Source organism: Pseudozyma hubeiensis, assembly GCF_000403515.1.
Source record: "Pseudozyma hubeiensis SY62 DNA, scaffold: PHS68, whole genome shotgun sequence".
NCBI classification, from domain to species: Eukaryota; Fungi; Basidiomycota; class Ustilaginomycetes; order Ustilaginales; family Ustilaginaceae; genus Pseudozyma; species Pseudozyma hubeiensis.
The window spans coordinates 113205-139137 of NW_012133850.1; the positions used below are offsets into that span (position 1 = coordinate 113205).

Sequence of the window (25933 nt, forward strand, 5' to 3'; positions counted from 1 at the left end):
ATATGAAAAAGGGTGGATGGGATGGGAAGAAGTGTGGGTATGTAAAATTGGTTGGATGTGAAGAAAGAAGAAGATGTGAATGCGCAGTAATATATGTACTTGCTATCGACACTTGTGGCGGATTTCGCGACGGCACTGGGCTGCCCGCTCGGGCATGAACAGGCTTCCCCTAGCCATTCAAGTCTCAGATTGGATCGCAGACGTTCGGACAGCTTTGCCTTTCAGCGACCACGTTCGTCCACTGGCGGGCTGGCTGGCGGGCTGTCTGAATGGACCCAACGTGTTGCGACTCAGCCCCAGCAGCTGGGGCGCGTGGGCAGAGGTGGAGGAGAAATTCTCGCAACTGTCCGTGCGTCCGGAGTCTAGGCGCAGAATGATTTCACAGTCTGCGTGGCAGCGTAGATGGCCGCATCCAGATGACGCAATGGCGCGTGTGATTCCATTTCGAGCTTTGCAACTGCCGTCGCGTGCAAGATGCTCTATTTTGTCTCTCACTTCGAGAGCATGCTGCTCGCAAAGAACACACAGCCAGAAGTTCGGAAGAACACGCCATTCTCACATCATTCTTCCGCTGCTGCCAGCAACTCTCTGTGCAGTGCTTATCGCGTGTAATCTACTCCGATCTCTCCTCGATACAGATGCATGCACGGTGGGGTACGAGGCTGTTCCCCACTCAGCAATGGCAATGCCTTCAGCTCCTCTTTGACGCTCGATGACTGTCAAGCTCCGTGTGGCGTTCTTCGAATGTGAGCAACCTGACGTCGGTCAAATCCGTCTCCTCATATGCTTCATAGAAACATTTCGGCATCAATAAACACTCTTCTAGAGCCGCGGTGTTTGGCTTGCGAACATGGCTGTGTCGTTCCTCACCCGACGAATCTGCACAAGTTCGGACAGGGCTTCTCGGTCTCGCTTGGGGGTCTGCCGGCGCGCTTTTCCGCTGCACGTGAAAATATTAGGCGCTCGTTACCAGGAATAGAAACGACGACCTCCTTCTTTGCGCTTCTGTGGTTGTGGCAGATGCTACCTCATCAGACATTCCAGTTGATCTGCGTCCCGCATGAATGCATCGCTCAGCGGCCACCAGCAATGACAAGATGGGGACACACACCTCAGATGTAAGCAGCATGTTCCGATGAAGGTTTCTCGTAGGTCTGCTGTTGAGCAGTACTGGCTACTGCAGCAACGCAAGGTCCTTCTCGTTGGCGCCGACGCCGAGTACCTTGCACGCCAACTCGAACAGCTTCTCCTGTCCCTCGCTCCATTCCTTGCCTGGGTTCCTGAAGCTCGCCTTCATCAGCTTGCCCAATCCATCCCTCAGCGTCTTGAGCGCCACAAGGGTCTTGGGGTCGGCACTCGCAATCCTGATCCTCTGCCTATCAATGTACAGACTGTTCGATGCCAGCTTAAACTCTCCGTCTCCGCACAGCATGTACACCGCCTTGTCGTCCATCAGACCCGTCTCCCACGCATACAGCTTCTTGCTCTGCATCATCGTGTAGTACAGCATGTAGCTGCTCGAGCTGCGCACCAGCTCCGACATTTTTGCCTTGAAGTTGACCGAAGAAGGATGAATCGACGTCGGCTGGTTGTTGCCGATCGTCTTGAGCTGGTATGTCTTGCCGTCGATGTTGAGCAATTTCGGATAGAGACCGGCAGCCAGCGTCGCGTGGATCATGGCAAGACTCGACGAGTTGACGTCGAGGTGCGCCGGTATCGTCATGAAACGCGGCTTGGAAAAGTTGGCCGAGCCACCGCTGCGGTACCTCAGCTTGTTGAGCTCCTGTTTGAAAGCATCGTCGACGCTCACGAAACCGGCGTCGATCAGGTACGAAAAGTACTGCTGTCGTAGCTCCTCGATCTGCAGCAGGTTCTGAATGCTCAGGAAGCTGCGGTTGCAGAACGTGCGGTGGTGATTCTGAACAGTCGAGCGACGGAAGCCATTGAATGCGTTGGCGATGGTGAGGAAGTCCGAGTCGCCCAACTTGAAGCTCTGCTTGGCCCGATCAGCCTCAAGCTCTTTACCAAAGGGTGTCATGAACGGCGACTTGGAGTTGAGCGCCGCTGCGATCGTAAGGGCTGGATCCAGACATTTGAACAAGGTGGCGACCAGCAAAAACTTGCCCATGTGCACATCGAGCGGCATCTTGGACAAGTGCCGACCGAGATGCGTGATCTCTTCCGTCGACGTGAGCGCCTTGACCTCGACGAGCGCTGCAATGGCACGCTGCACGTTGGCAGGGCTTGGTGGATCGAGCGCCTGCGACAGAGCATTCTCGATAGAGTGGCCGATCTTGATCTTCATGATCTTGAGCTTGAGTGCCAAGTCCTGCAGCGACAAACGGAGCATCTCGGGCAGTGGATGCTCGTCCAGGTACGAATCGTGACGGTATTTGGTGAACAGGTGGAAGCAGATGCCCTCCTGCACACGGCCTGCACGACCGCGTCGCTGCTTGGCGTTGCTCCTGGCGATGAAGCACTCCACCAGGCGTGAGATCTGGCGCTTCTCGTCATACCGCATCTCGCGATGTTTGCCCGAGTCGATGACACAGGTGATGTCGGGAATCGTGATACCGGTCTCGGCAATGTTGGTGGCAATGACAATCTTGCGAACGCCGGGAGGAGGCACATTGAATACGGCGCCTTGATTTTCAGACGAGATGGTCGAATGCAACGGGAAGAGCTGAAAGCCTGCTCCCCCAAACGTAGGATGGTCGACCAGCATGTCGTGGCACTTGCGGATCTCGGCCAGACCCGGCATGAAGATCAGCGTGGCCGCGCTGTACGGCTCGAGGTCTTTGTCGAGGCAGACGCGCTCGAGGATCTTGATGATAAGATCGTGGTTGATAACATACTCGTTCATCTTGGCCAGCGTATCGATGGTCTTGCTTCGATATGCCTTGCCCAGGCTGCCGGTGCTGGGACCTTGACCGTCTGGATCGTCGTCATCATCGTCCAGCAGACCCGGGTCGTCTTCGTCTTCGGGCGAAGCTTGTGCCAGCAGCTGCAGCTTGCTCTTGTTGCCGGGCGCGTTCTGCTTACGGGCATACCCGTCGCCGTTACGGAAGCCGCGCTTTGGACGGAATGCGTAGGGCGAGTCGTCCTCGATGATGTAGTTGCTCATCTCGACAGCATCTTCTAGGTAGTGCACATTTACGGGGAAGGTGCGTCCAGGAACGGCAATGGTAGGGCATCCGCCGCAGTACTTGCTGATGCGCTCTGCATCCACCGTGGCCGACATGAGGATCACCTTGAGGTCCTTGCGATGCGCGATGAGCGTCTTGAGGATGATGAGTAGGAAGTCGGACTCGATGGAGCGCTCGTGAACCTCATCGATGATGACGTGCGTGATCTCGTTGAAAGCAGTTCCCTCGAGCATTCGAAGGACGATACCGGTCGTAGCGTAGACGAGCCGGGCATTCTTCCCGACGTTGCTTTCAAGACGGATCGCATAGCCAACCAAGCTGTCGTTGTTCCCGACGCTCTTTCGAGGCTCGCCCAATTCTTCGCTGACACGCTCGGCAAGCGAGATGGCCGAGATACGCCTAGGTTCGGTGACATAGATCTTGCAGTTGCGACCTTGCGACATGCAATGCTCGAGAATGTAGGCGGGCACCTGCGTAGACTTTCCACAGCCCGTCTCACCGCTGAGCACAAAGATCTGGTTGTTCTCCACCAGGTCGAGAATCTCTTGTCGATGATTGGCGATAGGAAGACCTTGCCGGCCAGGAAGCATCTTTTGGTAGGAAGGCGAAGCGACACGGTTTGCGATGTATTCGGCAATCTCCTTTGCGCGGGCTTCGGATGGTTGAGGCGCAGAGGCGGACGAGAGCTCGCCGAGCTCGGTCTGTTCCGCTGCAGCCGAAGCGTTGGTAGGGGCTGTCTTGCCCTTGATCTTCTTTGCTGCATTGGCCTCTTCCATCCTGACGCGAATGACGTCTCGAACGCGCTGGAAGCGGGTTCGACTCTTTCGGTCATGCTCGTCCTTCTGGAGGCCAGTGAGCTCTTCCCACCATTCACGATAACCAGGCGGCAAAGCACGCTGTACCGATTTGTCACGGTCAATGCAGAAGAGTGCAATTGTAGCCACGAAGTCGTCCGCTTGGAGCTGCGACGAGCAACCGACCGAGGTAAGAGTATACTCGTCGACGTAGGTGGGAGAACCAGCGGTGACAGGATGCTTATTCGGGACCACTTTGCCTCCGTTCCAGCGGATGGTAAGCTTGCTGCGGTGAACTCGACCGCCGGAAGGAATGGCGGTGAATTTGTACGTCGAGTATGGATCAGCGCGCTTGAGAGCATCGGAGAGCATGACGCGTGGAGTCTTACCTCCGCCTCCACTCTTGGCTCGCGCTGGGAGGTCGCGCATGGTGATGACGGATCCGGTTTCGTCGTCCTTGTCCTCGATAGGACCTTCGTTCAGGAGGTCGCCGAAGAAGCCGCTCTCATCGTCCGAGTCAGCATCGAGCTTTGGGTCGGTATCCGTCTGGTCTGCTGCTTGGGTGTCTTTGATTCCGAGACTGCTCTCGTCGGAAGCGGTGGCCTCGCTCGCCGACACAGGTTTGACATCTGCGCCGTTGCCAACGGTAGGAGAAGCAGAGTCGATCCCGGCTGCTGCTTCGAATTCGTCTCGTCGCTGTTGTCGTTTCTTGTCTTCCTCGTCGTCGGCAGCTTTGAGCTGCTTTTCGATCTCCTCACGCTGACGCAGTACCAGACGGAAGCCATCCGTGGCGGTCTTTTGATCAAAGTAGGCGCCGCGCTCGCATTCGCGCATGAAGTCTTTGGTGCGGCCGAGGACTCGCTCGAGCCTGGCGTCCTCGTGCTTCATGTGCGATTCACCTTCTTTGCCGAGCTCCTTCTTCCACTTGGACCTTTCCTGGTCGATGCGGATCTGCATTGCTCGCAGGATCGACCAAGTCGCTGTTGGTTTCTCGAGCGTGTCGATCTGGTTTGATTCGAGGTCGTCGTTCAGCTGGAGGATGAGACGGTCGCACGCTTTTTTGAGGGCTTCGACCTTCTCAGTGTCGACGTCCTGCTTTGTTCCGGCGACTGCTTCCGCTGGTACTGACGCCGCAGATGCATTCTGAGCACTTGCAGGAGGAGCAGCGCCTGGCACTTGCTTGTCATTAGAGGACAGATCCGTGCGTGCAAAATCGCCTTTACCAAGCGTCTCTGATCGAGTGAACTCGTATCCATCGTAGGCGGGAGGTCTACTCTCGTCGTAATCGTCGTCAGCGTCGTGGTCGGCTTCGTCCTGATCTGGGGCGGCGCCATTCAATGCCGGGAAGTCTTTCTTGTTGGATTCCTTTCCTCGACGATTCTTGGCAGCTTTTCCCTCTCCAGCGCGAATTGCGTCTTCGAGCACTTCTTCATCGAGCGCGAGATAAAGGTACGACAGGCAATCCTCCACGTCCGGAGACGGTGAATTGGAGAGAGCATCTTCGACTTGAGACGACGAGAAGCCGAGCTTGAGGAGAATGTTGTATGCGGTGAGCGCCCTCGCCATGACCTTATCTTCAGATTCGGTATACGCCGATGACGAGGAAGAAGATGCCGCTGCGGATGAGCTTGCCTGGCTGACGGAAAGCTTGTTAAGGTCTTTAGTCAATGTGGCCATGGCAAGAGAGGTGTGAGACGAGCCGACGCTGAGAGGTGTGGCGCTGCCAGAGACCGTGGCTGTGCCCGAGGCGGCGGTTGTAGGTGTAAGCGCAGCATCTGATGAGGCGCCAGGCGTGGCTGATGGTGCGTCTGCGGCGGTAGGATCGACAGCGGAAGCGATGGTTGTTTGCTTATTGAGGTCGGCGGCCACCTGAAGAACTTGATCTCGGAGCTCGGGCTCGATCTCAAAGTTAGGAAGAGTCTTTGCGAATCGACGGTCATATTCGATTGCCTTGTGCTGTCTCGAGACCTCCTTGTCGACTCGGTCTTGAAGCTTGTCGACGAGGTTCTGCAATGCTTGCTCTTCCTCCTTTTCAGGATCAAATACGTCGGCTGCCCTGCCGTTGGCGTCGGCTGCTATTGACTTGGATGCAGAGAGGTTATCTGCAAGGCTTTCGTCATTGATCTTTTCATAGTCGATCGCAGCTGCTGAGGAGGTGCTGGCGGAACTAGCAGCTGGTTTCTTTGCCGCGGCGCTTGCTGGCGTTGGTGGATCCTGAACCTTCTTCGGAGTTGACGTGGTGGCATATCCACGCTGGACGGTGCCCTTGAGCGTGGGTCTCTTCTTTCCCATCCTGTTCGTTCAACGAGGATGACTTTTCCCGTGAACGCTCCCGGATGGTGGAATGTGGTGGTGGTCGTGGTGGATAGACCTGTGTCACATGGGCCTTGAACGAATGTCAAAGCTCAGCTGTGACTTTGGTGGTGCGCCTTTTCCGGGCGGTTCTTCTCAAAAAGTCACACCAAAAACGCCTTTGCAGCTCCACATCATAGGCATTTACTTATTGATGTTACATCGGCTTACCGTACAGTACACGCTGCAACGTCGCGTCGGCTGTCGGGAAAGAGCAATTCTTCTCAGTTGTCACGCATGGCTCGAGCAAACTGCGCATTGGCAGAGTCGCATCAAGGGTCCGAACCATCACCATAGCCAGCACCTTAGAGAGCATCATCATTCGGAGCAGAGTGAGCTGGAAAAGCACACAGTCATGGTCTCAGCATCACCAGCGCCAGACGACGACGGTGCGGTCGGCGCCAAGACACAGCCCTCGAACCCGCCAGCTCTGGCTATCGTCAGGCAGAACGCCTCCAACCTCCCACGCAACCTTCCGGTCAAAAGATACGACGGTGACCCGCTCGGCAGGGCAGATGTGCAGCATCAGCTCCTCTGCTACCTCTTCGCCGACACAAGACGCGTTTTCACGAATCCAAGACCGATCGACAAAGCTCAGGATGGCAAGGCGAGCGGCTCAGGTCCAGTGCATCCGATCGCTGTGCCTGCGCCCGTCTATCCATTCGGCATGTCGGCAGGCTGCATAAGGCCAAGTGGCGAGACCGAGGAGGAGTTTCAGGAATGGCAGCAGTCCAGAGAGCGCTACCTTCGCTGGAAGAAGCGTCTCGACCGCAAGGAAAAGCAAGCTCGCAAAGCTGCAGCTGCTGCCGCCGCCGCTGCAGCCGCTGCCAAATCCGCCGAGGAGGGCGCCAACCACGATGCCGAAACCAATGGAAACGATGAAAGGGACGAGCTCGCCGACGGTGGTAACGACGACGAAGCCGACGCAGCTCAGGCAGATGGTGGGGCTGACGATGAGGATCTCGACGAAGACAACGAGCCTTTTGACGAGGACGAATACCCCAAAGCTGGTGCGCCCAAGCTCACCTTCAAGGAACTCTACATCGAGGCCCTTCTCAACAGCACCAAATGTACAAAGTCTATGCGCGACAAGGTTCTTGACGACGAAGAATACGCAGAAGACTTTGCCAAGGTCTGTCTTCTGGTCAATGTCGGTCGTATCAACACCACCCTCGCCTTCTACCCAGAGATGAAGACCATTCTTCGCTCGTACCATCCCATCCCGTCTCTGCAGAACAACGAAAACACGAGACGCAACATGCAGGATGCTCCTCGAATGAAGTCGCTCCTCAAAGGCGTCCTCATCGATACGGAGCGTCCCGCTCCTCCCACCGCCGGGCCATCCGCAGGCCAGCCCATCAAGCCGCCCAAACCGAATGCGCTAAGCGAAGAAGCTCCCTCTGATTTCCGAGAGGTCATCAAGCGCTTCCGAGCAGGCACGACGCCACCGACGAGTGTAGTGACGCTCATCTTCCTGCTCTCACTGCACGCCAACGAAGTCACCGATATGCATTTCCCTACACCGCACGACTCGCACTCGATGTTCTACCCGCACGCAGATCACCCGCTGCCATCAAGGCAAAGAGCAAACGCTTTCATGTGGATCCTCTACCATTATCTCGAAGGTCCGGCCACTCGACCTCCAGGCGAAATGCCCAACCCTTTCGACGACGAGACGTCTCGAAACGCTGCCAAAGACGCTGCAGAGGCGTACGCCAATGCGCTCACGGATGAGGACAGGAAGAAGCGCGCCAACATGCCATGGAAGGGTATCGTCAATCCGGAGTGGCAGAAGTGGAAGCAGGCGCAGGACAAGGCCGGTGCGGAAGGCGACGAAGGCGGGATCCGTATCGCGAAGAAGGACGCGAGCGAGGATGTGAAAAAGGAGACGGACAAGGATGGTGACGTGACGATGGACGAGAATGCCGATGGAGAGGACAAGAAGGAGGACGGCGACAAGGAGCCACCGTCGCATCTGCATCGCTTGCTGGTTCCCACGCTCGTCACCATGACCAAAGAAGAGGCGGCAAAGGAGAACGTCGATACCGAGGAGGAGATCCGATGGGGTAAGCAGATGCAATCTGAGCGAGCTACCTTCCTCGCCAAGTTCCAAGACGAGGAAGCTGCCAAGAACGCCGCTTCCACCGGTTCACCCGCTCCTTCCTCTAACGCTGCCGGTGGGAAAGGCCGACGCATTGGCGGCAACACCACAGCAGCCGACCGCGGATCACCCTCCGAAGCTGACACTTCGCGCCACAAACGACGTCACCCGAACGCAGCAGCTGGCGACATCTCCAAACGATCCCGCATGGCCAGTCCGATCGACTTTGACGATTCCGATTCGGACGCTGACGGCGCCGCTGCGACCACCGGTGTCGCAGCTGCATCGGCCAACCCCCTCACCACCGATCCGTACCTCAACCCGAACGTCAGCATCTCGGATCGAATCCGTCGACCGCTCTGGGACCTCGATCTGAGCGTTCCACGACAACACCAGATCACGGATTCCCTACCGCAGATCGCATGGACACGAATCCTGGAGCGCGCACAACGCGGCGTAGGCGACGCGTGCTACGAAAGCGACGAGGACGAGTTCGCGCTCGAAGAGGCGCAAGAACCGGAACGCAGTCGTGCTGAGATCTGTCGCATCTTGACGGGGTTGCAGGGTGTGGTGAGTCACGAGGTGTTTGATAAGGACAATCATGAGGTGAGGTTGAAGTATGGGGGGTACGAGAGACAAGATGATCAAGGGTATGAGGATGGCAGGGAGTACGAGGGGTATAGGAGGGGTGAGGGAGAGCGCAGGAGGGAGGAGCTGTATGAGAGTAGTACGCCGGTTCCGAGGAGGACGTATGAGGAGGGAGGCGCTGGAAGGGGCGAGGATGGTGATGAGCTGGAGGAGGCGTTGTTGGGTGGAGAGGGGGAGAGAAGGAGTGTGGGCAGGAACGGGTATACGCCTGTTCGCGTTTGAGTGTCGCTGGTGTGCGTCAACTGATCTTTCTCACATGTCAGGACTGTATGATTGCGGGTATGCGTGTTTGCAAGTGTGATGATGGTTCGATACAAGTACAATTGAGAGAAATGCTGGTGAAGAGGGTTGTCACTTTGCGGAGGACTTTTTGCTCTTCTTTTGCTTTTTCGATGGCGAGCTCGCCGGGCTGTCTGTTGACTTTGTCGTTGGTGCAGACTCCGTCTTGGGCGTCTTTGGCTTGTCGTAGCCCTCGAAAGGGTCCATTGCAGGGCGCTTCTTCTTCCCCGATGCTGGTGTTGACGCTGCTGGTTTTGCCACCTCCTTCTTCGATGTCTCTGTCTTCTCCACCTTCCCGTTCCTTTCTACTGGTGTCTCTTCGTCGAACTTGGTATGCTTCCCCGCAACTGCTCCACCCTCGCCTGCCAGCGCAGCCCTGATAAATCTCCCCGCAGCGCTCTTGTCCACCTTCGCACCCTTCTCCTCCTCAATCTTGCCCTTCTCCTGAACACCCTTGATCTTTGCAAAATAGCTCTTGACCCTTTCCAGCTCCTGCATCACCGGATGGTCGCGCGTATCCACACCTTTCGTCTTGAGAAGGATCCATACCAGGTCCATCAGTACGTATGCTACCGAGACCTGCATACGAGCTGCGTCGAGTCGACCTTGCAGTTCATCTTCGGTGTTGGATTTGACCGAGCTGTTGGATTGAAGTGCTGAGTTGAGTTCGGAGTAGGGGATCGAGAGGAGAGGTTGGAGGAGTGTATTTAGGTCGGTGAAGGATGATGCGAGAGCCGAGAGAGTCGGTAGTGGTGATTGACGTAGTGACGACATGGTCTGTGGTGCACGAAAGCGTTGTGGGTGGTGCGGAATGGTTGACGGAAGGATGGTGAGGAAGCGGAGAAGGTCGAGCGAATAGGACAAAAATCTCAAATTGTGCAAGAGGTGGAGTTCCGTGTGCCGAAAGGAAAATTTTGCCGTGCGAAAAGGAGAGCGAAACTCCGACGCAAGACAGCTGCAGCCGAAGCTGTCACAACCTAATCAAACAACGCGAACCAATTCCCCTTTGTTCTCTGTATGCGGACAAAGGGAAGACTTACTCTCAGATCCCCTGTAAGGTTTATCTCTTTGTCCATCAAATTGCGGCAAAAGTCTGACCTTGAGGGAGTGTACCGGAGTATTCTCACGGTCCGGACTGTCAAACAAAGGGAAAGCATATTGCATCGAAGCGGGAGGAGGTCAGAGCGCCCACATTTGCTTTCCGCAGGAAGAATTGGCGTCCCTTTGTTCTTTGCAGCCACGACTACAGGATCGCAGCAGAGCAGCCGTTTCTGGCTGGTTATGATCCGACGCAGCCATCAGCCCACATCGCTCATCAAGCTCGACGCGAACTTTCCCTTTGTTCTTCGGCGTTTCAACACGAAGGAAGGGTAGCAAAGTTTGAGAAGGCCCAAGCTCGCGTGCAGCTGCTTTCTTGTCCGGCATTGCTTGCCGGTATAATCTCCATAGCTGCGCCTCGCTGAAACGCCAAGCTTGCTCGAGTGATGCACAGTCGAAACGAGTAGAGAAGACGCTACAGATAAGGGGTGGATTTCCGGAACCAAAAAGAGACAAAGCAAAGAATACAAAGGGGACGGTGCGAAATCAACAGAACGCGGCAGAGAGGCTGTTGGAGCTGAGGGACTCTCTGCGGACGGGCATCGGCACCTGTCCGAGCGCATCGAAAGGCGGAAAATTGGAAAGCTCAGCCGAGAGATAGGAGGTGGCCTGACCGTCGCCGGCGCCAGCGACCTGCGCGTGCCCCTCGAAGGAAGCGCGCGGCTTGACTTCTTCGGCCACGGGATAGCACGTGCCGGTCAAAGGGAAGCTCTTCGCGTCTGTGTGGTTAAGCGATAGGTGATCAGCATCAGAAAATCAGTTTGTGCGCCATGGAAGAAAGGGGCAATACTCACCAGTGTGCATCGCGTCGAGCAGCTGCTTCTGACCGCGCTTGGGAAGCGCTTTGACTCTCCTGCTGTTGAGCGCGTTCAAACTCGGACTCTTGAGCAGATCGTCTCCAAGATCAAAGGGACTGTAGCGCGCCATCGAAAGATTGCTATCAAGTGTGCTGGAGCTGGTGTCGGATGTTGAGCACATGCTAAGCTCTGGAGTAGATTCGAATCGTTCACTCTCGGTGTTGCTCTCTATAGAAGGCGTCTTGCTTGCTCGTTGTTTGGCTTTTCTTGGCTTGGACTGTGTGGCGGTGGCCGTCTTGCGAGCTGGTGAGCGGCTCGCAGCTGTGTTGACGGTGCGGGCCTTGCCATGTTTAGGTGCCTTCTTGTTCGCAGCGACGAGATCGTAGACCCAGTCACCGACCTTTCCCTTAACGCCGTACTTGATCCAGCTGATCATGCTTGCCCAGTCGTCCTCGAATACTTTCTTGTCTGCGGATGTAAGAGGTCTTCCGAGGTTGTCTCGGAGGATGTCGTCCAAAGTGAGCGGAAGGTGTCCGAATGTGGGCGAGGGAGAAGTGGATAAGTCCGAGGTGTTCAATTTGGCCCGTACTAGACGCTTCATTCTTGAGCGATCTTCGCGTGCGAACTTTTTGAGAATGTGAGACCATCCAGAACGTCGGCGTGCATTGATGAACCAGAGCGTGAGTTGATGCACTCCGAGTGGAGGGCGTGAAGTGGAACATGGGTCGTCCTTCGCTGATGACTCGTTCGTGATCCTGACAAGGGCTTCCTTCTCTTCTTGAGTCGGATAGGGGCTGTAGAGTGTCTCCAAGAAGTGCTTCCGCATGTAGTACGAGGGGAGATTTTCCGAGATGTCTTGAGGATCAGATTGTACCTTCTCGGTTGCCTGGAGACATTTGCTTGCATCTCGAATCATCTCAGCTCGCAGTGATACGAACTGTTTGTCGAGGTATACGAACGTGTCGGCAAGCAGCTGAATCCTACCAGCAGCGTTGTGCACCTGACGTATCGAATCTGGATCACGAGCGATGCTCGCAATGTGCTCGGATGTTTCTTGATGCAGCACCCTTAGTTTGTTGACCAATGCCGCCGAGTTCCCCTCTGCTTCCTCGAGGAAATCGTTTTCTACCTCGTTCAGCGAGTGTAACAAGCTCTTGATAGAGAAGGAAGGAGCTGACATCTTGGTGAAGTCGTCGCTTGTGATGGACAAGTAAGAAGATGGAAGGCGAGATTGCACCGAAATTTGGTGTTGGCGTAAGGCAGTGACCGTGCGTGCGGAGCAAAAATGATTTTCATGCCAAAAATCCCTTCACCATGCGCCTTCCTTTGTTCCCATCATCATCAATTCGAAACGCGTTCTCTCGACCATACACGAATATGCTCAAGGAAACCATGACCGATGTTGACTTCTTCTCACAAGTCATCTCCCTGACCAGTCAGATCAGCACGAACCTTACTACAGCCTCGTCACCCATCCGTAAAACAGTGAAGTTGACTGCTACAATTCCCCTTAATCTAGGGTACGTGGAAGAGGACTCATTCAGCCTCGACCTCTCAGGTCTGGCAGTAGATAAAGCCTACCATGACGCTTTGCTCATGCTCTTCAAGAATCAGCTGGTGGACCTGGAGGAAGCATATCAGATCGAATACGATAAGGCGGTGACGGTAATGCGACAGGAAAATTTGTACGAAGAGGCTCACGACGAGGCTTTCAGAGGCCTCCTCACGAGGCTCTTTGCCACTGATTCGCAGAGGGTGTGGCACGTGATCCTTGAAGAGGTGAGACGAGCTCCACTCGCTATTGCGAGACAGTCAAAACCAGTCTCTACTGGTGCTGGCTGCCTGGTATTCAGCGATGGTGAGACTCATAAAGTCGGTCGTGGACATGACTCGGACGCGGTCCGAATCCTGGAGCAAGCCTTCGAGCACACACCCAACATCACGCAAGCCGAAAAATTCCAACTCGCCGAAGCCACCGGACTTCAACCAAAGCAAGTGACCATCTGGGTAAGTACCTACAGTATATCGAAGCTGTTTACACCGCAAGAGACTCGTGTTGTTTCGTGCAATGATGCGTATACTTGTGAAAGGAGATGCTGCGCACGAAGGGTCAATCCCTTTGATGAATGCATGCTACTCATGATCAAGCAACTATTCTTCTGAGGCACACGCCAATTGAACAACGTGTTCGGCCAATTTCAAATCGCTCAAAGCACTCACACGCATCGTCTCTCTCGTGTCCATGACGGTATCACAGTTCCAGAATCGTCGCAACCGCAAGGGCAAGAAAGGTTCAAAGCTTGCGATCACCAGCCAATCTGACTCTGACCCACTGTCCTTCAAGAACGGATCTCCTCCTCCCTCTCCGATGCGCGACTTTACGCTGTCCGAAAAGAAGCGCAAGTCGTACGGCGCGCTCGGTCGGGCCTCTCTCGACAGCAGCAGCTACGACTCGGACTCGCCCTCGTCCCTGCCCAAGAAACCTCGGCTACCAAGCGCAGAATCGGAGGTCAGCGATGGCTCTGCTTCCTCGTACGAACATCACGCCGCCTTTACTTGCTGGAGCACTCCTTCATCGCACTCGAACAGCTCGTCACTCGATTTGAGCGGCATGAGCGACTTTGACAGCCCGAGAAAGCCGCGCAACGTTTTCGACTACATGAAGCCTCGCACCTTGAACGTCAAGGCCATCACCTCCATGCCCAAGTTGACCATACCTGCGCCGCAGCAACACGCGTCCACAAACGCAACACTGGGTCAGCGATCCCCTTTCTTGTGCGACATTGCGACTAGCAAGGTCGCGACGGGCGCAAACCTCGACTTTAGCGGCTTGTACTTCAACTTGGACAGCGTAGCGGATGACCAGAGCTTCCGTGAGAGTGTGCAGAGAGTACTCAGCAACATGTCCGGCTACGAGGCAGACATCAGCAGGAATGTGTCGTCGAGCTCGTGGAGTTCTCAGCAGACGACGACGGATGACGATGGTTGGGAAGATGTAGATGACTCGATCGCGTCACATGTCAACGGGGGCTGGCAAGTTCAAATTTCCTCCGGGCCTACTCAGGTAGACGCTATGCCGAGTCAAGAAGCGCCGCAGACCACTCTCCTCCCTCGAGCCCAGTCGGCACCCCTCGATCAGACGAACAATGGTCTCAACACAGGCTCCGACAACGCTCACTCTCAGCCTTCACTCTTCGGCGACGACTCTTTCGATCTCAGCCAGTTCTTCCAATCGACATCGGTGCCTACGCACATGCCTTCGATAATGACCTTTCCGCAACAGCATGGGTTGTTCGAGGTGCCGCTGCCCCAAGTTCATACGCAAGAACTTGGCGAAATCGAAAAGCCCCTCGACATGGACCTGGACGACATTCAAAGCATCCTCGACAGCAACATCTTTGCTTCGTCCCTTCCCAGCTCGCAGCAATCGAACGGCGGGATTGCTCCACAAAATTCCAGCGCGCAAGGATGCAATGCGGGTACTGGAGCAGAGATGGGCGAGGGTGTGTTCCAGATGAACTTTGATCTGGACTCGAACTCGTTCGGCTATGTCTGATGCGCTTTCTGGACGTCCGAGTGATGCTGGTCATATGCCTCGACACCGCTCTTATACCTGCCTCTATTGGATCCGTGTTCCTGTCTTGTATGCTCCGTTCCGAGATTTGGCGTGCTTCGCCGCAATGTGCTCCGTCTAGCTTCAACATGTTCCGCAAATCAATATCCTCGCTCTCAAATCGTCGCACGCTGCACTGACTTGATGTCTACACTTAGTTGCTGTGCGTAGTGTCCGACCTGAGGTCTACATGAGAGGCTCGTAACTCGCACTGCCATTCGCTTTACCCTCTCCCTCCTCCACAACCTCCTCGCCCTTCGACCAACCCTTAAGCTTCTCCTCCCTCTCCCTCTTCTCCTGCTCCAACGTCTCCCTCGACTTGAACGCGCTCGCCAGCGGGAACACCTCCCTAGCCTTCCCATCGAATTCTGCTACACTTCCCTCCGATAGCTCTGCGAGCAGCGTCCTTGCAGCAACCGTCGTTTGCAACGCTTTGTTGCTCGACCGAGGACCAGTGACGCTCTCCACATTGGAGGGGAGGTTGAGCAGCAGTGCAACGGCTTCCTCCTTCCTATCCAGGAGCAAGGCTGTGCGCGCATTGGCGAACATGCCTTCCGGTGTGGAGGCGTCGGTTCCCTGCAGGAGTTCGGCGAAGAAAGTGGCGAGAGGTTTGTCCGCAGCGATGACACTGCTGAGGGCGGTCTCGATGACTGTGCCGATGGGTTTCGGTGCACCCTTCAGATCGGGCAATTTTGACTTGAGGCGAATCGCCATCCCCCCGACTCTCGCAGTCTTGCCTTCCAGGTTCTGCAGCTTCTTCAGTGCTCGAGTTGCCAACAACCAGTTCCTCTCCCTCACCGCTACCTCGAACACCGCCACCCATGTCTCCGATCTACTCGCCGAGTTTTGCTGCAACCACCGCAACCAACGTTCCGCTTGCTTCAGCGGCGCCTCCACACTCGACTTGAACACCTCCAAACCCTTCGGATCATTATCCGGTTTGGGGCCATCGTCGTCGATGCTTTCGCCGTTGGCAGCGGCTTCTTCGGCCTTGCGTTTCTTTTCCGCTGCTTCAGCTTCCTGTTTGGCGAGACGTTTGGCTTCGGCTTGACGTTGTTTCTTGAGTAGTTTTTTCTTCTCGCTCTCGGATAGACCGGTGAGGGCAGGGTCTTCTGTTTCGGTGGAGGTGTCGATGAACGCGGGTGTGGAGGGTTCGTCGTGCAGCTTTGTGTAGATCGAGATCGCCGCGGTGGCTGCTCGGACGTATACGGGGTGGGAACGAATTCCATCCTCAAAGCGGACCAGGTCGACGTACGATCGAAGCGTCATCTTGCGCATACAGTACGAGTGGAAATCCAACTGATCATCCCAGAACTCTTGGAAGGTCTTTTCCAACTGCACCAAGCGCTTCAACGCCATACCGTAGTTCTTCACCCTGAGGAAAGATTCCGCCTCCTCGACCAGATACCACAGCGCCTGCATCTCGTTCAGGTCGTACGTCGGCGAAGGAGCATCCGGTTTGGTGAACAGCCCCACGATCCGCTCCGCCTCCTCGGTACAGTCTGTCCGCAAGAGGTACTTGGCGGCTTTCGAGTTGAGGAATCGGTCCTGTCCGTCGAGCAAGCGGGCGTCGGTCATGGCGGAGGAGGCAGCGGAGAGGTCGCCCGAGCGTTTGAGGATTCGCGCTCGGACCATGTGCAGTTCGGGGAGGGTGGAGGAGTGGCCGATGGCCGAGTCGATGTAGTGGAGGGCGCGCGGGGAGTCGCCGGTGAGGGAGTAGTGTTGGGCGAGGTAGTAGAGAGACCAGAGGTACGAGGTGGGTGGGTCAGTGCCGTCTGGTGATGAGGCGGTGGTGGGGGCCCATTCGAGGCGAAGGGTTTCGACGATCTCTTCGATTGTAGCTTGCTTGGCGGGGTCCTGGTAGAGGGATTTGAGATCGGAGAATAGCGATGGAACGCCTTTGACGAGCGCGGACTTGATGTATGCGGTAGCTTGGGACTTGAAGTCCTCTCCCGTAGCGTGGATGAGTGCGAGACGCTTGGCAGCCGTTGATTTGGGGTGGTCGGCTTGCAAACCTTTGAACACTTCGACCGCCTTGCTATCCATCGCACCCTCTGTGATTCCTAGCAAGTTGAGCAGACCGGCAAAGTAACGCTTGTTCTCCGGGTTCGATTTGATGAGCTGTCTCCACAGCGCTTCCGCCTCGTCCTTCTTGCCCAACCCGGCGAGACACCTCGCCTGAGCCTCCTGCTTGGCGCGCAGATCCACGATGCGTTCCGCGCCATTTTCCATGACATCCAAGGACTCCTGAAACTTGCTCTGCTCTTCCAAGACGCTAGCGTGATACAGCAACGCCTCGCTGTACTCGTAGCTCCTATCCGGGATATCCCTCATGACGTTCTCGTACCCTTCGAGCACACAAACTGCTGCGTCCAACGAGCCTGCCAAATGGCGAGCAACCGCCAACCCGATCCAGTTCATCCTCAGATGCGGTTGCATCCGCAACAACGTCAACCTGTTCTCGACCATTGGCGGGTAGTTCCTCAGCTGCAGCTGCAAGAACGCCGACTCACGAAGCAAGTTGATGTTACCGCCGCCCTCAATCCGCAATGCCTGGGTGTAGCACTTTATCGCCTCCTCGTAGTTCTTGTCCTGACGATGCAAGATGCCGAGTGCGTGCCAACAGATGAACGAGGTCAGGTCGAGACGGACTCCCTTTTTGGCTAGTTCGATGCCTTCTTCGCGACGGTGGGTGGAGCCGAGGAGGAGACCTTTCATCGATAAGGTCTCGCCATGTTCGGGGAACTTTTTGAGGATGGTGTCGGCGGTTTTCAGGCCGAGCTTGTACTTTTTGGTTTCGTATTCCTGGATGAGGCGTTGGAAGAGACCTCGCTCCTTGGTGGGGAGCGCCGCGCGCTTTGGCGGCATGATCGGCGGGGAACGAGACGGGGGACCGTTGAGAGGTAAGTGCGCTGAATGGTGCTGAAAGAAGCAATGAAGGAAAGATGGAAGCAAGGACGGTCGGCAGTCTGTTGGTTTGACCGTGCGTACTGAGTTGGAAGCGGTTGATTGGCAACCGACGCTCTTCTTCCGATTTTCCTCGCCTAGAAGAACCGGGCTCGCTCGTCGAAAGATAGAGGCAGCACACGGCGACATGAATCGGTGATCGCTTTCTTCTGCCTTCCGTCCTTTCCGTCCAGTTTCGGATCTGATTTCAAGATGTTCGATTCTGGTACTTCACATATTTCGAACAATTAGAATCACACACCTCCACGCGGGGCACAGACTCGGCGAGCCGACTGAGTTGATGATCACCGCCTTGCAACCACTTCTCCACGCTCGACAACCATCACAATCGTCGCTCAATCGAGGGGTCACATCACACGCAACCCCCTCTGCTCAACATTCCATCAAGATAGTCGACCTAAACCCGGCTGCAGCAGTGCAAGCTGCTACGCCGTTCGCCCCGTCATCCACCTTGCACTCCCCCTCCTATCCACAGTACAACGATCCGCCGTCTTCGGCTTTTGCATCCACATCCAACACATCCACCAAATCCCGGCAGAGGCATCATATTGCGGATCCGATCGTCGCCTCAGGTGCAACATCATACGCACAGTCGAGCTCGATCCCCGCTGGCCCAGTCCGTCGTACAGCAGCAGCAGCTTCCGCGGCAACACACACCAAGAACGTCTTCTCCATCTCCACCCAACGTTGGGCAAAGCGTCTTGCTGATATGGCATCACCTTACCCCGCCAACAATGTCGGCTCCGCAGGCGCAGCAGATGCACCACGAGAAGTCTCCATAGGAGTGGGCACCGTGTACGATCGATCCGCCTTCAACTCCGGCCCTTACTCCCGCGCTGCCACCGACGACAATTCCGCACCGCTGCGTTCGCACTACTTCCTCTCGCGCGATGAAATCCTCAAAGGCGTAGCCAATCGCTTCGTTCATTCCAGCGCCTACCTCTGGTTTTACGCTGGAATGGCACTGGCTTCGCTTCTGACGGTGGTCATCAGTCTCACATCCGATTGCCCTGGAACGCTGTTCTACGGTCTCGAGCTTGCGATTAATCTGCTGTTGATCGCAGAAGTCGGTATAAGGTTGGTTGCGTTTGGCAAACAGTTTTGGAAAAGCACGTACAACGTCGTCGATCTAGGATTGGTGTTGTTGTGCGCGATCACGCTGTTGGTCATCTTCTTCCATCACGAATGTTCGCCCTTCCGACGATCACCGTCTTACCCAGACGATGAGGGAAGACAAGGCGGAAGATCTGGGAAAGGCGAAGAGCTTCTAGACTCGATCCTGCTTATCGGAAGGAATGTTGTGCAGGCAATGAGACTGGTGAGCATCGTCAGGAGGTCGGGAAGCAACGTCACGAGCAGACCGACCAGGATCGAAATCGGGAATCGTCCGTACTCGCTGGATCTGGATTTGGAAGATGAAGGCGCGATGGCGAGGGATAGGATCAGAATAGGAGAGGAGGAGAGGGCGCCATTGTTCGATGCGGATGATGACGAGTTGTAGTGCCTCTGAAATGTCCACGCTGTCCGCGCATTATGGGGTGATGTTGATCTGATGCTTGAACCTCGTCTGATCGTAGCCTGTGCTGTTCGAACAGAGACCATCCTGCGCATGAGTGTTCGATCAATGAGTGCCAACAATTCACATGTCCACACGGGAGCTAGCAGAACAAAAGGTATCATGATATTACTACTACATACAAAGGCTCTGTCTTACAAAAAGAAACAACTTCAAGACTTTTCATGCGGATAGTGGTTGTGCTGATACGGTGCACTGCTACCACCGGCTCCACCGGCTACAGTGTCGTAGCCTGGAGGACCGGTGGTGCTCTGATAGTCGTCGTACTGGCTTCCTTCCACATTGTGATATCCTTGCCCTGACGCAGAAGGTTCTGCGCGGTGGTCTGGGAATTGGCTCATGTTGCCTACGGATGGGTAGGAGGAGTGGTACTGTTGATGCTGCGGTTGGTGTTGAGCTGCTGCGTGGTCGTAGGCGGAGGATGCGTATTGGTCGTAGCCTGTTTCGTGTGCGGTCTCGTGCGGGTTCTGAGAGCCGTGTGCGACAGACGCTAGACCAAATCCATCGTCGATGGTGCCCTGGCGTCGGTCGGCAGGTGCGTCGGCGCGGTCATAGACGATCTCGTGTGGTTCGGGCGCACCGCCCTGTGGGATGGAAGGCAGCGTACGCGATCCCGCCATGCGCGAGCCCTGACCGAACGTGGCACCCGAGTATTCGGCAGCGTGTCCGTGCTCACCCGTGGGCTGACGGCGTGCACCTCCGGGCTGGTTGTAGTGGCTACCGCTGGCAGGAATGACGTTGCCATACGCGTCGTACTGCGGCTCGTGATGTGACTGCGATTGGTACTGGTCGTGCTGCCCGTAGTCGGGCATGGGCTGAGGAGACGAGATCTGAGGGTACGGTCGCGGTGCTGGTGTCAGCGAGTCTTCACGGAACGGCTGAGGGCCGACGCCGGGGACATAAGTTGCATCGCTGTGGCTGGTAGACATGCCACCAGCACCCGCAGCGGTCGACGCGGTGTTCTGTCGCTGGCCGGACACATTGTGGGCACCGTACCCAGCCGCATTGTTGAGCATGGGCGGGGAGTTGGCAAACGTTTCGGCGCCGCTTCCCTGTGCCTGTCTTCTACCGTAGCCCTGACCGACGCCGTTGATGACCGAGCCGCCAGCTACGGCAGCAGCGCCGGCACCACCTGCGCGGGCAAAGTTGCTGTTGGTCGAGTAAGCAAGACCGGGCTGATTGTGGTTGGCTCCGTTGGCGTAAGCACCGTCGTCGTAGTCGTTCTTGAGCGGCACCTCGTGTTCGGTCTCGTACTCGGCGAATTTGGGGAGATCCTGCCTCTGTGCGTTCCTGTCGAGGGTGGCCTGTCTGCGCTTCCTCTCAGTCTCTGCGTCGAGTGCGTCCATGCGCATCTGCTGGCCGTAGTTGTCTCGCACGGGGGCATTGGGACGAGCACCGTAGGCGTCGTCGATGTGCGAGTCTTTGACACGGTTGCGCCTCCTTCGACTGCAGATACCGCAGCTGAAAGCGCAACCTGCGAGGAACATGAGGATCCATGCTGCCAGCGTCATCCAGATGGCCATGCCGAGCGAAGCGGACGCGCCATTGATCGAGTCGATACGCTTCTTGGCGATGACAAAGAGCGCAAGGTCGAGGCCAAAGGCAACGAGGGTGATCAAGGCGCCAATACCAGTCACGAAGCTGCCGAAGCAGTTGGTGGAGAACTCGCGACAGTGCGAGATGAGGCCCAAGAGGACGGCGACGACGGCAAAGGCGAGCGCGATGGGATGGAGGATGAGGGTGTAGGTGAGACCCTTGATGACGGCTCCAGTGTACCTACTGCCGACGCCTTGCACACCGAGAAGCTGGTTGGGATCAAAGTTGTAGCCAAGAGTGGGGCTGCTGCACGTATTGCCGAGACAGTAGCCCAGGGTGCCGAAGCGGGCGACCTGGCCGGCCTGAGGACCATTGCCGCCGATGGTAGCCTCAAGGAAGTAGATGGACTTGATGATGGGAGTCGAGATGGTGACGAGGCCGAGCAAGATCGCAGCTGCCAGGGTGAGCAGCGTACCTGGCGTTGCGGGGCGAATCATGACGAAATGGGCGACCTCGGCGGCGCGTGCAGCCGGGTGCTACACGGGAACAATGTGAGAGATGCTGACGAGTTGGAACGAATGCACGGAACTTCGGAAGGCGTGAACAAGTGTGACACGGAGGTCGGGATCCGAGACCGCTGTGGTCGACAATCACACTAATGCGAAAGCGAGATGTTGAAGATGGTGTGTATATGTGGGCGTTGTCCGTAGCCTCGTGCTCCCGTGTACGTGCGACTCGTCTGCAAAGACTCGGATGGAGGTAGAGAAGAAGTGTTCGCCGCTCGCTGCTGGGATCGAGGATGGCAAGCGCGCAAGGCAGACCAGCGCCAAAGCAGATATGAAACGGAGAGAGCTGCAGCAGTAGTGACTTAGTGAAGCAAGAAGGACACGAAAAAAACGAGGTCTTGGCGACGTTGCCGAGAAATGAGCGTCATGAGCGAATAGGGGGTCAAGTCCCTCGCACAGGAGCGCCTGGATGAGACCAATGTTCATTTGTCGTTTGTACGCCTTTCTCCGCCTTTTGGGTGCTGTCTGGGCTGTGTGTGTCTGGCTCGGCTGTGCGGGGCTCAAATGTCAAATGTCGCGTTGCACTGCCTTGATTGTCAGGACCCAACGTGCCCTTTGAACATCTCCCTTCCATGTCGCGCTCTAACAATTACAGACGCAACCGGAAAATCATCGTAATCTCAGCTCCACTTTGCCAGACGGACCGCCGACGCTGGCTCGAGCGGGAGACTGCACGCACACACAGCCTCGATTGTGGGTGAAGCGCGAGTTCCGTCGATTCTTCGCACCGAGCAGCACCGATCTTGCTTCTGGCTGCCCTGGTGCTGCTGCTCTGCGTCACTATTCTATTGCCGATGGCCCTGTCCCGGCTGAGCTTCAACCTCGCTTACCGTCACACTGCCTTCTCACAACTCACTTTGACCCTGGATTTCTCTCACTTATCCACGGCTTCGACTGGATCATCCCCTCTCCATCCATCCATCAATCAGCCAACAATCCCGCTGCACAAGCACAGATGGCGCGCTTTGACGATCATCTCCCCACACGGCCTGTCGATCGCGACAAGGCCGAATCAGAGCTCTCCATCCACATCAAAAAGGCTACCAGCAACGAGGAATCCGCTCCCAAGCAGAAGCACGTCCGCAAATGCATTGTCTACACATGGGACTACCGAACTTCCCAGTCCATCTGGACCGGCCTCCGAGTACAGCCTATCCTCAGCGATGAGGTGCAGACATTCAAGGCGCTCATCCTCGTCCACAAGGTGCTCCAGGAGGGTCACCAGGTCGTCCTCAAGGAGGCTCAGGCACAGATCGGATGGTTCGAGACCTGCGCCCGCACTGTCGGTGCCGACAGCATGCGTGGCTACGGCTCTCTCATCCGTGCCTACGTCAACTTCATCCTCGCCAAACTCCGCTTCCACCGCCACCACAAGGAGTTCAACGGTCTCTTCGAGTACGAAGAGTACATCTCGCTCAAAAACATTGACAATCCCGACGAGGGCTACGAGACCATCATGGATCTTATGAATCTCCAGGACCAGATCGAGCAGTTCCAGAAGCTCGTCTTTGCTCACTTCCGTGGCTCCGCTAACAACGAGTGCCGCATCTCGGCCCTCGTTCCTCTCGTCAAGGAGAGCTACGGCATCTACAAGTTCCTCACTTCCATGCTCCGTGCCATGCACAGACGTACCGACGCCAGCGATGCGCTCCAGCCATTGCGAGAGCGATACGACTCGCAGCACCAACACCTCCGCAAATTCTACTACGAATGCGCTAACCTCAAGTACCTGACCTCGCTCATCAACGTCCCCAAGCTCAACCACGACCCTCCCAACCTCTTCGAGCTTCCCGAAGAAGGGCCCTACCTTCCACCTCGCCAGACACCCAAAGCACCGACCCCAGAACCTGGTCCATCCCAGGCTGAAATCGACGAGCAAGCCCGTCTGCTGAAGCAGTACGAAGATAAGCAGGCTGCGCTCAAGGCACAAGAGGAAGCCGAGAGGCAAAGACAGTCGGACCTCGCCGCAAAGCAGCAGCGCGACTTTGAAGAGCAGCAGCGTCTACAGGCCGAGCAGCAGCGACTCGCACAGGAACAGCTCATGCGTGCACAGATGGACCAGATGCAGGGTGGCCGACTCGCCGAGCTCGAACGCGAGATCCTCGCCATGCGTGGTCAGTACGAGCGCGATCAGCTCATGCTCGAGCAGTACGATCGACGTGTCAAGGCGCTCGAGACAGAGCTCGCCAACATTGGCCAAAACTTTGGCGCACAGATGCAAGGCAAGGATGAGATCATCAAGCAGCTCCAGGACCAGGTCACGCTCTGGCGCAACAAGTACGAAGCGCTCGCCAAACTCTACTCGCAGCTCCGAACAGAACATCTCGAGATGCTCGGCAAGTACAAGCAGCTCCAGATCAAGGCCGGCAGCGCACAAGAGGCCGTCGACAAGATGGAACGCATGGAGCGCGACGTCAAGGCCAAGAACCTCGAGCTCGCCGACATGATCCGAGAGCGTGACCGCGCCCGCTTCGACCTCGACAGGATCAAGGCGAGCCAGAAGGAAGAATTCGACCGTCTCAAGCGCGACCTCATGTTTGCCAACGAGCGTGCAGAGGACGCCACACGCGCCAAGGGCTCCGAGCTCTCCGGCATGATGGCCACGCTCAATCGCCAGATTGCCGAGCTCGAAGACTCTTTGCGCGAGAAGCGTATGGAGGCCGATGCACGCGACGCCGAGCTGGCACGCCTCCGAGACGAGAAGGATGCCGAGCTCGCCATCATGCAGGAGGGCATGGACGCCACCATCAAGCAGCTCACCGACATGCAGCTCAACCAGGGCGAGAATGACCAGGCCGTCAACGCACAGATCGACACGCTCATCCTCGACAACAGCAAAAAGCTCAACGCCATCATCGATTCCATCCTGCAGGCGTGCGTCGACAAGATCGACGATGCGCTCTACGAGCTCGAGTCGCCCTCTGGCACCGGCAACAACACCGCCACGCCCGAATACGTCTTGTCCATGATCGAGAAGGGCACCACCTCCACCAACGAATTTGCCACCGTGTTCTCGCTGTACCTCTCTGGCGAGGTGGGCGGCGAGCATGTCGAGGTGATCAAGCGCGCCAATCAGCTGGCGCAGACCATCAGCGACACGCTCACCAGCACAAAGGGCATCACGCGACTTGCGCAGAGCGACGACGCCGCCGACAAGCTCATCAGCACCGGCCGCGAAACCGGTAATGTGCTTCTGCGCTTCTTCGGCAACCTCCAGTCGTACCGTCTCGCCGGTGTCGCGCCTGCTCAGCGTCGAGACGTTGTGGCGCGTCAGAACATGGAGGCACGCTCTGCCTTTGCCAACCTCAACAGTGTGGTCGAGACCATGGTCAAGGCGGGCAACACCATGCTTGCCAATGCCAATGGCGACATCGGCGACATTGTCGAGCGCGAAATGATGAACGCTGCGTCTGCGATCGATGCTGCTACCGCCAAGTTGCAGGCGCTCTTGTCGAGGCCCAGGGATCACAACAAGTACTCGGCTGTCGATCTGCAGGTGCACGATGCCATTCTGGAAGCGTCGTTGGCCATCACACGTGCCATCGCAGGCTTGATCAGGGCCGCCACCGAATCGCAGCAAGAGATCGTGGCCAAGGGCCGAGGATCGTCGACCAACCAGCAGTTCTACAAGAAGAACAACCGCTGGACCGAGGGACTCATTTCGGCAGCTCGTGCCGTCGCGTTCGCCACCACCATGCTCATCGAAGCTGCCGACGGTGTCATCATGGGCACGCACTCGCTCGAGCAGCTCATCGTCGCATCCAACGAGGTCTCGGCCGCCACTGCCCAGGTAGTCGCCGCCTCGCGTGTCAAGGCGGAATTCATGTCCAAGACCCAAGACAGACTGGAGCGTGCGGCCAAGGCGGTCACAGATGCTTGCAGAGCACTCGTCAAGCAGGTCAAGACCATCACGGACAGGCAGAGCAACGGCGCCGGTGACTTTGACTACTCGACCATGGCGGTGCACGAGTTCAAGGTCAAGGAGATGGAGCAGCAGGTCGAGGTGTTGAAGCTGGAGAAGGAGTTGACCCAGGCGAGGAGGGTGTTGGGTGCGATGCGTAGGGCTGGATACCATGCTACGGAGGAGGATTAGTGTGAATGTGCTGATGATTTGAAAATGCCATCATGATGATTTTACGAGTGATGAGGGTTGGAGTGTGAAGTTGTGCTGCCTGCTGTGAATTGATTGACGGCGAAATTAGCCGGTGCTGCGAATGGAGTGAGTGAGAGTGAGAGGGCTGTGGAGTGAGGGAACTTCGGCAGGGATCCGCTCTGCAGTCGAGACCCTGAATTGCTTTCCCCGCACTTTTTTTGGTCTTATGTCCGTGTTCGAGATCCCCATGCAACTGAGTCTCGATCTCCTTTATCGTGCTCTACCATCGTCCTGTCACCTCAGCTTCCATCCGAGCAGATCACGCACTATGGCTACCTCGCACGAGTGGCACGCCGGTGAGCTGTAC

The 25933-nt window shown here is 56.5% G+C and overlaps 8 protein-coding genes across 8 annotated transcripts; 4 read left to right on the forward strand and 4 right to left on the reverse strand.

Annotated features, from left to right (window-relative positions):
* Positions 1-1174: 1174 nt before the first annotated feature.
* PHSY_006917 (hypothetical protein) lies at positions 1175-6232 on the reverse strand (the record flags this gene model as incomplete). The annotated part of the gene is made up of 1 exon (XM_012337513.1): positions 1175-6232. One exon carries the CDS (start codon positions 6230-6232, stop codon positions 1175-1177), a length of 5058 nt encoding a protein of 1685 aa, XP_012192903.1.
* Positions 6233-6335: 103 nt separating this feature from the next.
* Positions 6336-9263, forward strand: PHSY_006918 (hypothetical protein; the record flags this gene model as incomplete). Its single annotated transcript, XM_012337514.1, has 1 exon — positions 6336-9263. One exon carries the CDS (start codon positions 6336-6338, stop codon positions 9261-9263), a length of 2928 nt encoding a protein of 975 aa, XP_012192904.1.
* Positions 9264-9392: 129 nt separating this feature from the next.
* Positions 9393-12395, reverse strand: PHSY_006919 (hypothetical protein; the record flags this gene model as incomplete). The annotated part of the gene is made up of 2 exons (XM_012337515.1): positions 9393-10297; positions 11213-12395. The coding sequence occupies 2 exons, from the start codon at positions 12393-12395 to the stop codon at positions 9393-9395; spliced, it is 2088 nt and encodes a 695-aa protein (XP_012192905.1).
* Positions 12396-12529: 134 nt separating this feature from the next.
* Positions 12530-14771, forward strand: PHSY_006920 (hypothetical protein; the record flags this gene model as incomplete). The annotated part of the gene is made up of 2 exons (XM_012337516.1): positions 12530-13222; positions 13473-14771. 2 exons carry the CDS (start codon positions 12530-12532, stop codon positions 14769-14771), a joined length of 1992 nt encoding a protein of 663 aa, XP_012192906.1.
* A 243-nt stretch (positions 14772-15014) lies between these two features.
* On the reverse strand, positions 15015-17696 carry PHSY_006921 (predicted acetyltransferase; the record flags this gene model as incomplete). The annotated part of the gene is made up of 1 exon (XM_012337517.1): positions 15015-17696. One exon carries the CDS (start codon positions 17694-17696, stop codon positions 15015-15017), a length of 2682 nt encoding a protein of 893 aa, XP_012192907.1.
* A 379-nt stretch (positions 17697-18075) lies between these two features.
* Positions 18076-19296, forward strand: PHSY_006922 (hypothetical protein; the record flags this gene model as incomplete). Its single annotated transcript, XM_012337518.1, has 1 exon — positions 18076-19296. The coding sequence occupies one exon, from the start codon at positions 18076-18078 to the stop codon at positions 19294-19296; it is 1221 nt and encodes a 406-aa protein (XP_012192908.1).
* A 227-nt stretch (positions 19297-19523) lies between these two features.
* PHSY_006923 (hypothetical protein) lies at positions 19524-21404 on the reverse strand (the record flags this gene model as incomplete). Its single annotated transcript, XM_012337519.1, has 1 exon — positions 19524-21404. One exon carries the CDS (start codon positions 21402-21404, stop codon positions 19524-19526), a length of 1881 nt encoding a protein of 626 aa, XP_012192909.1.
* Positions 21405-21485: 81 nt separating this feature from the next.
* Positions 21486-25566, forward strand: PHSY_006924 (hypothetical protein; the record flags this gene model as incomplete). Its single annotated transcript, XM_012337520.1, has 2 exons — positions 21486-21549; positions 22112-25566. The coding sequence occupies 2 exons, from the start codon at positions 21486-21488 to the stop codon at positions 25564-25566; spliced, it is 3519 nt and encodes a 1172-aa protein (XP_012192910.1).
* Positions 25567-25933: the final 367 nt, after the last annotated feature.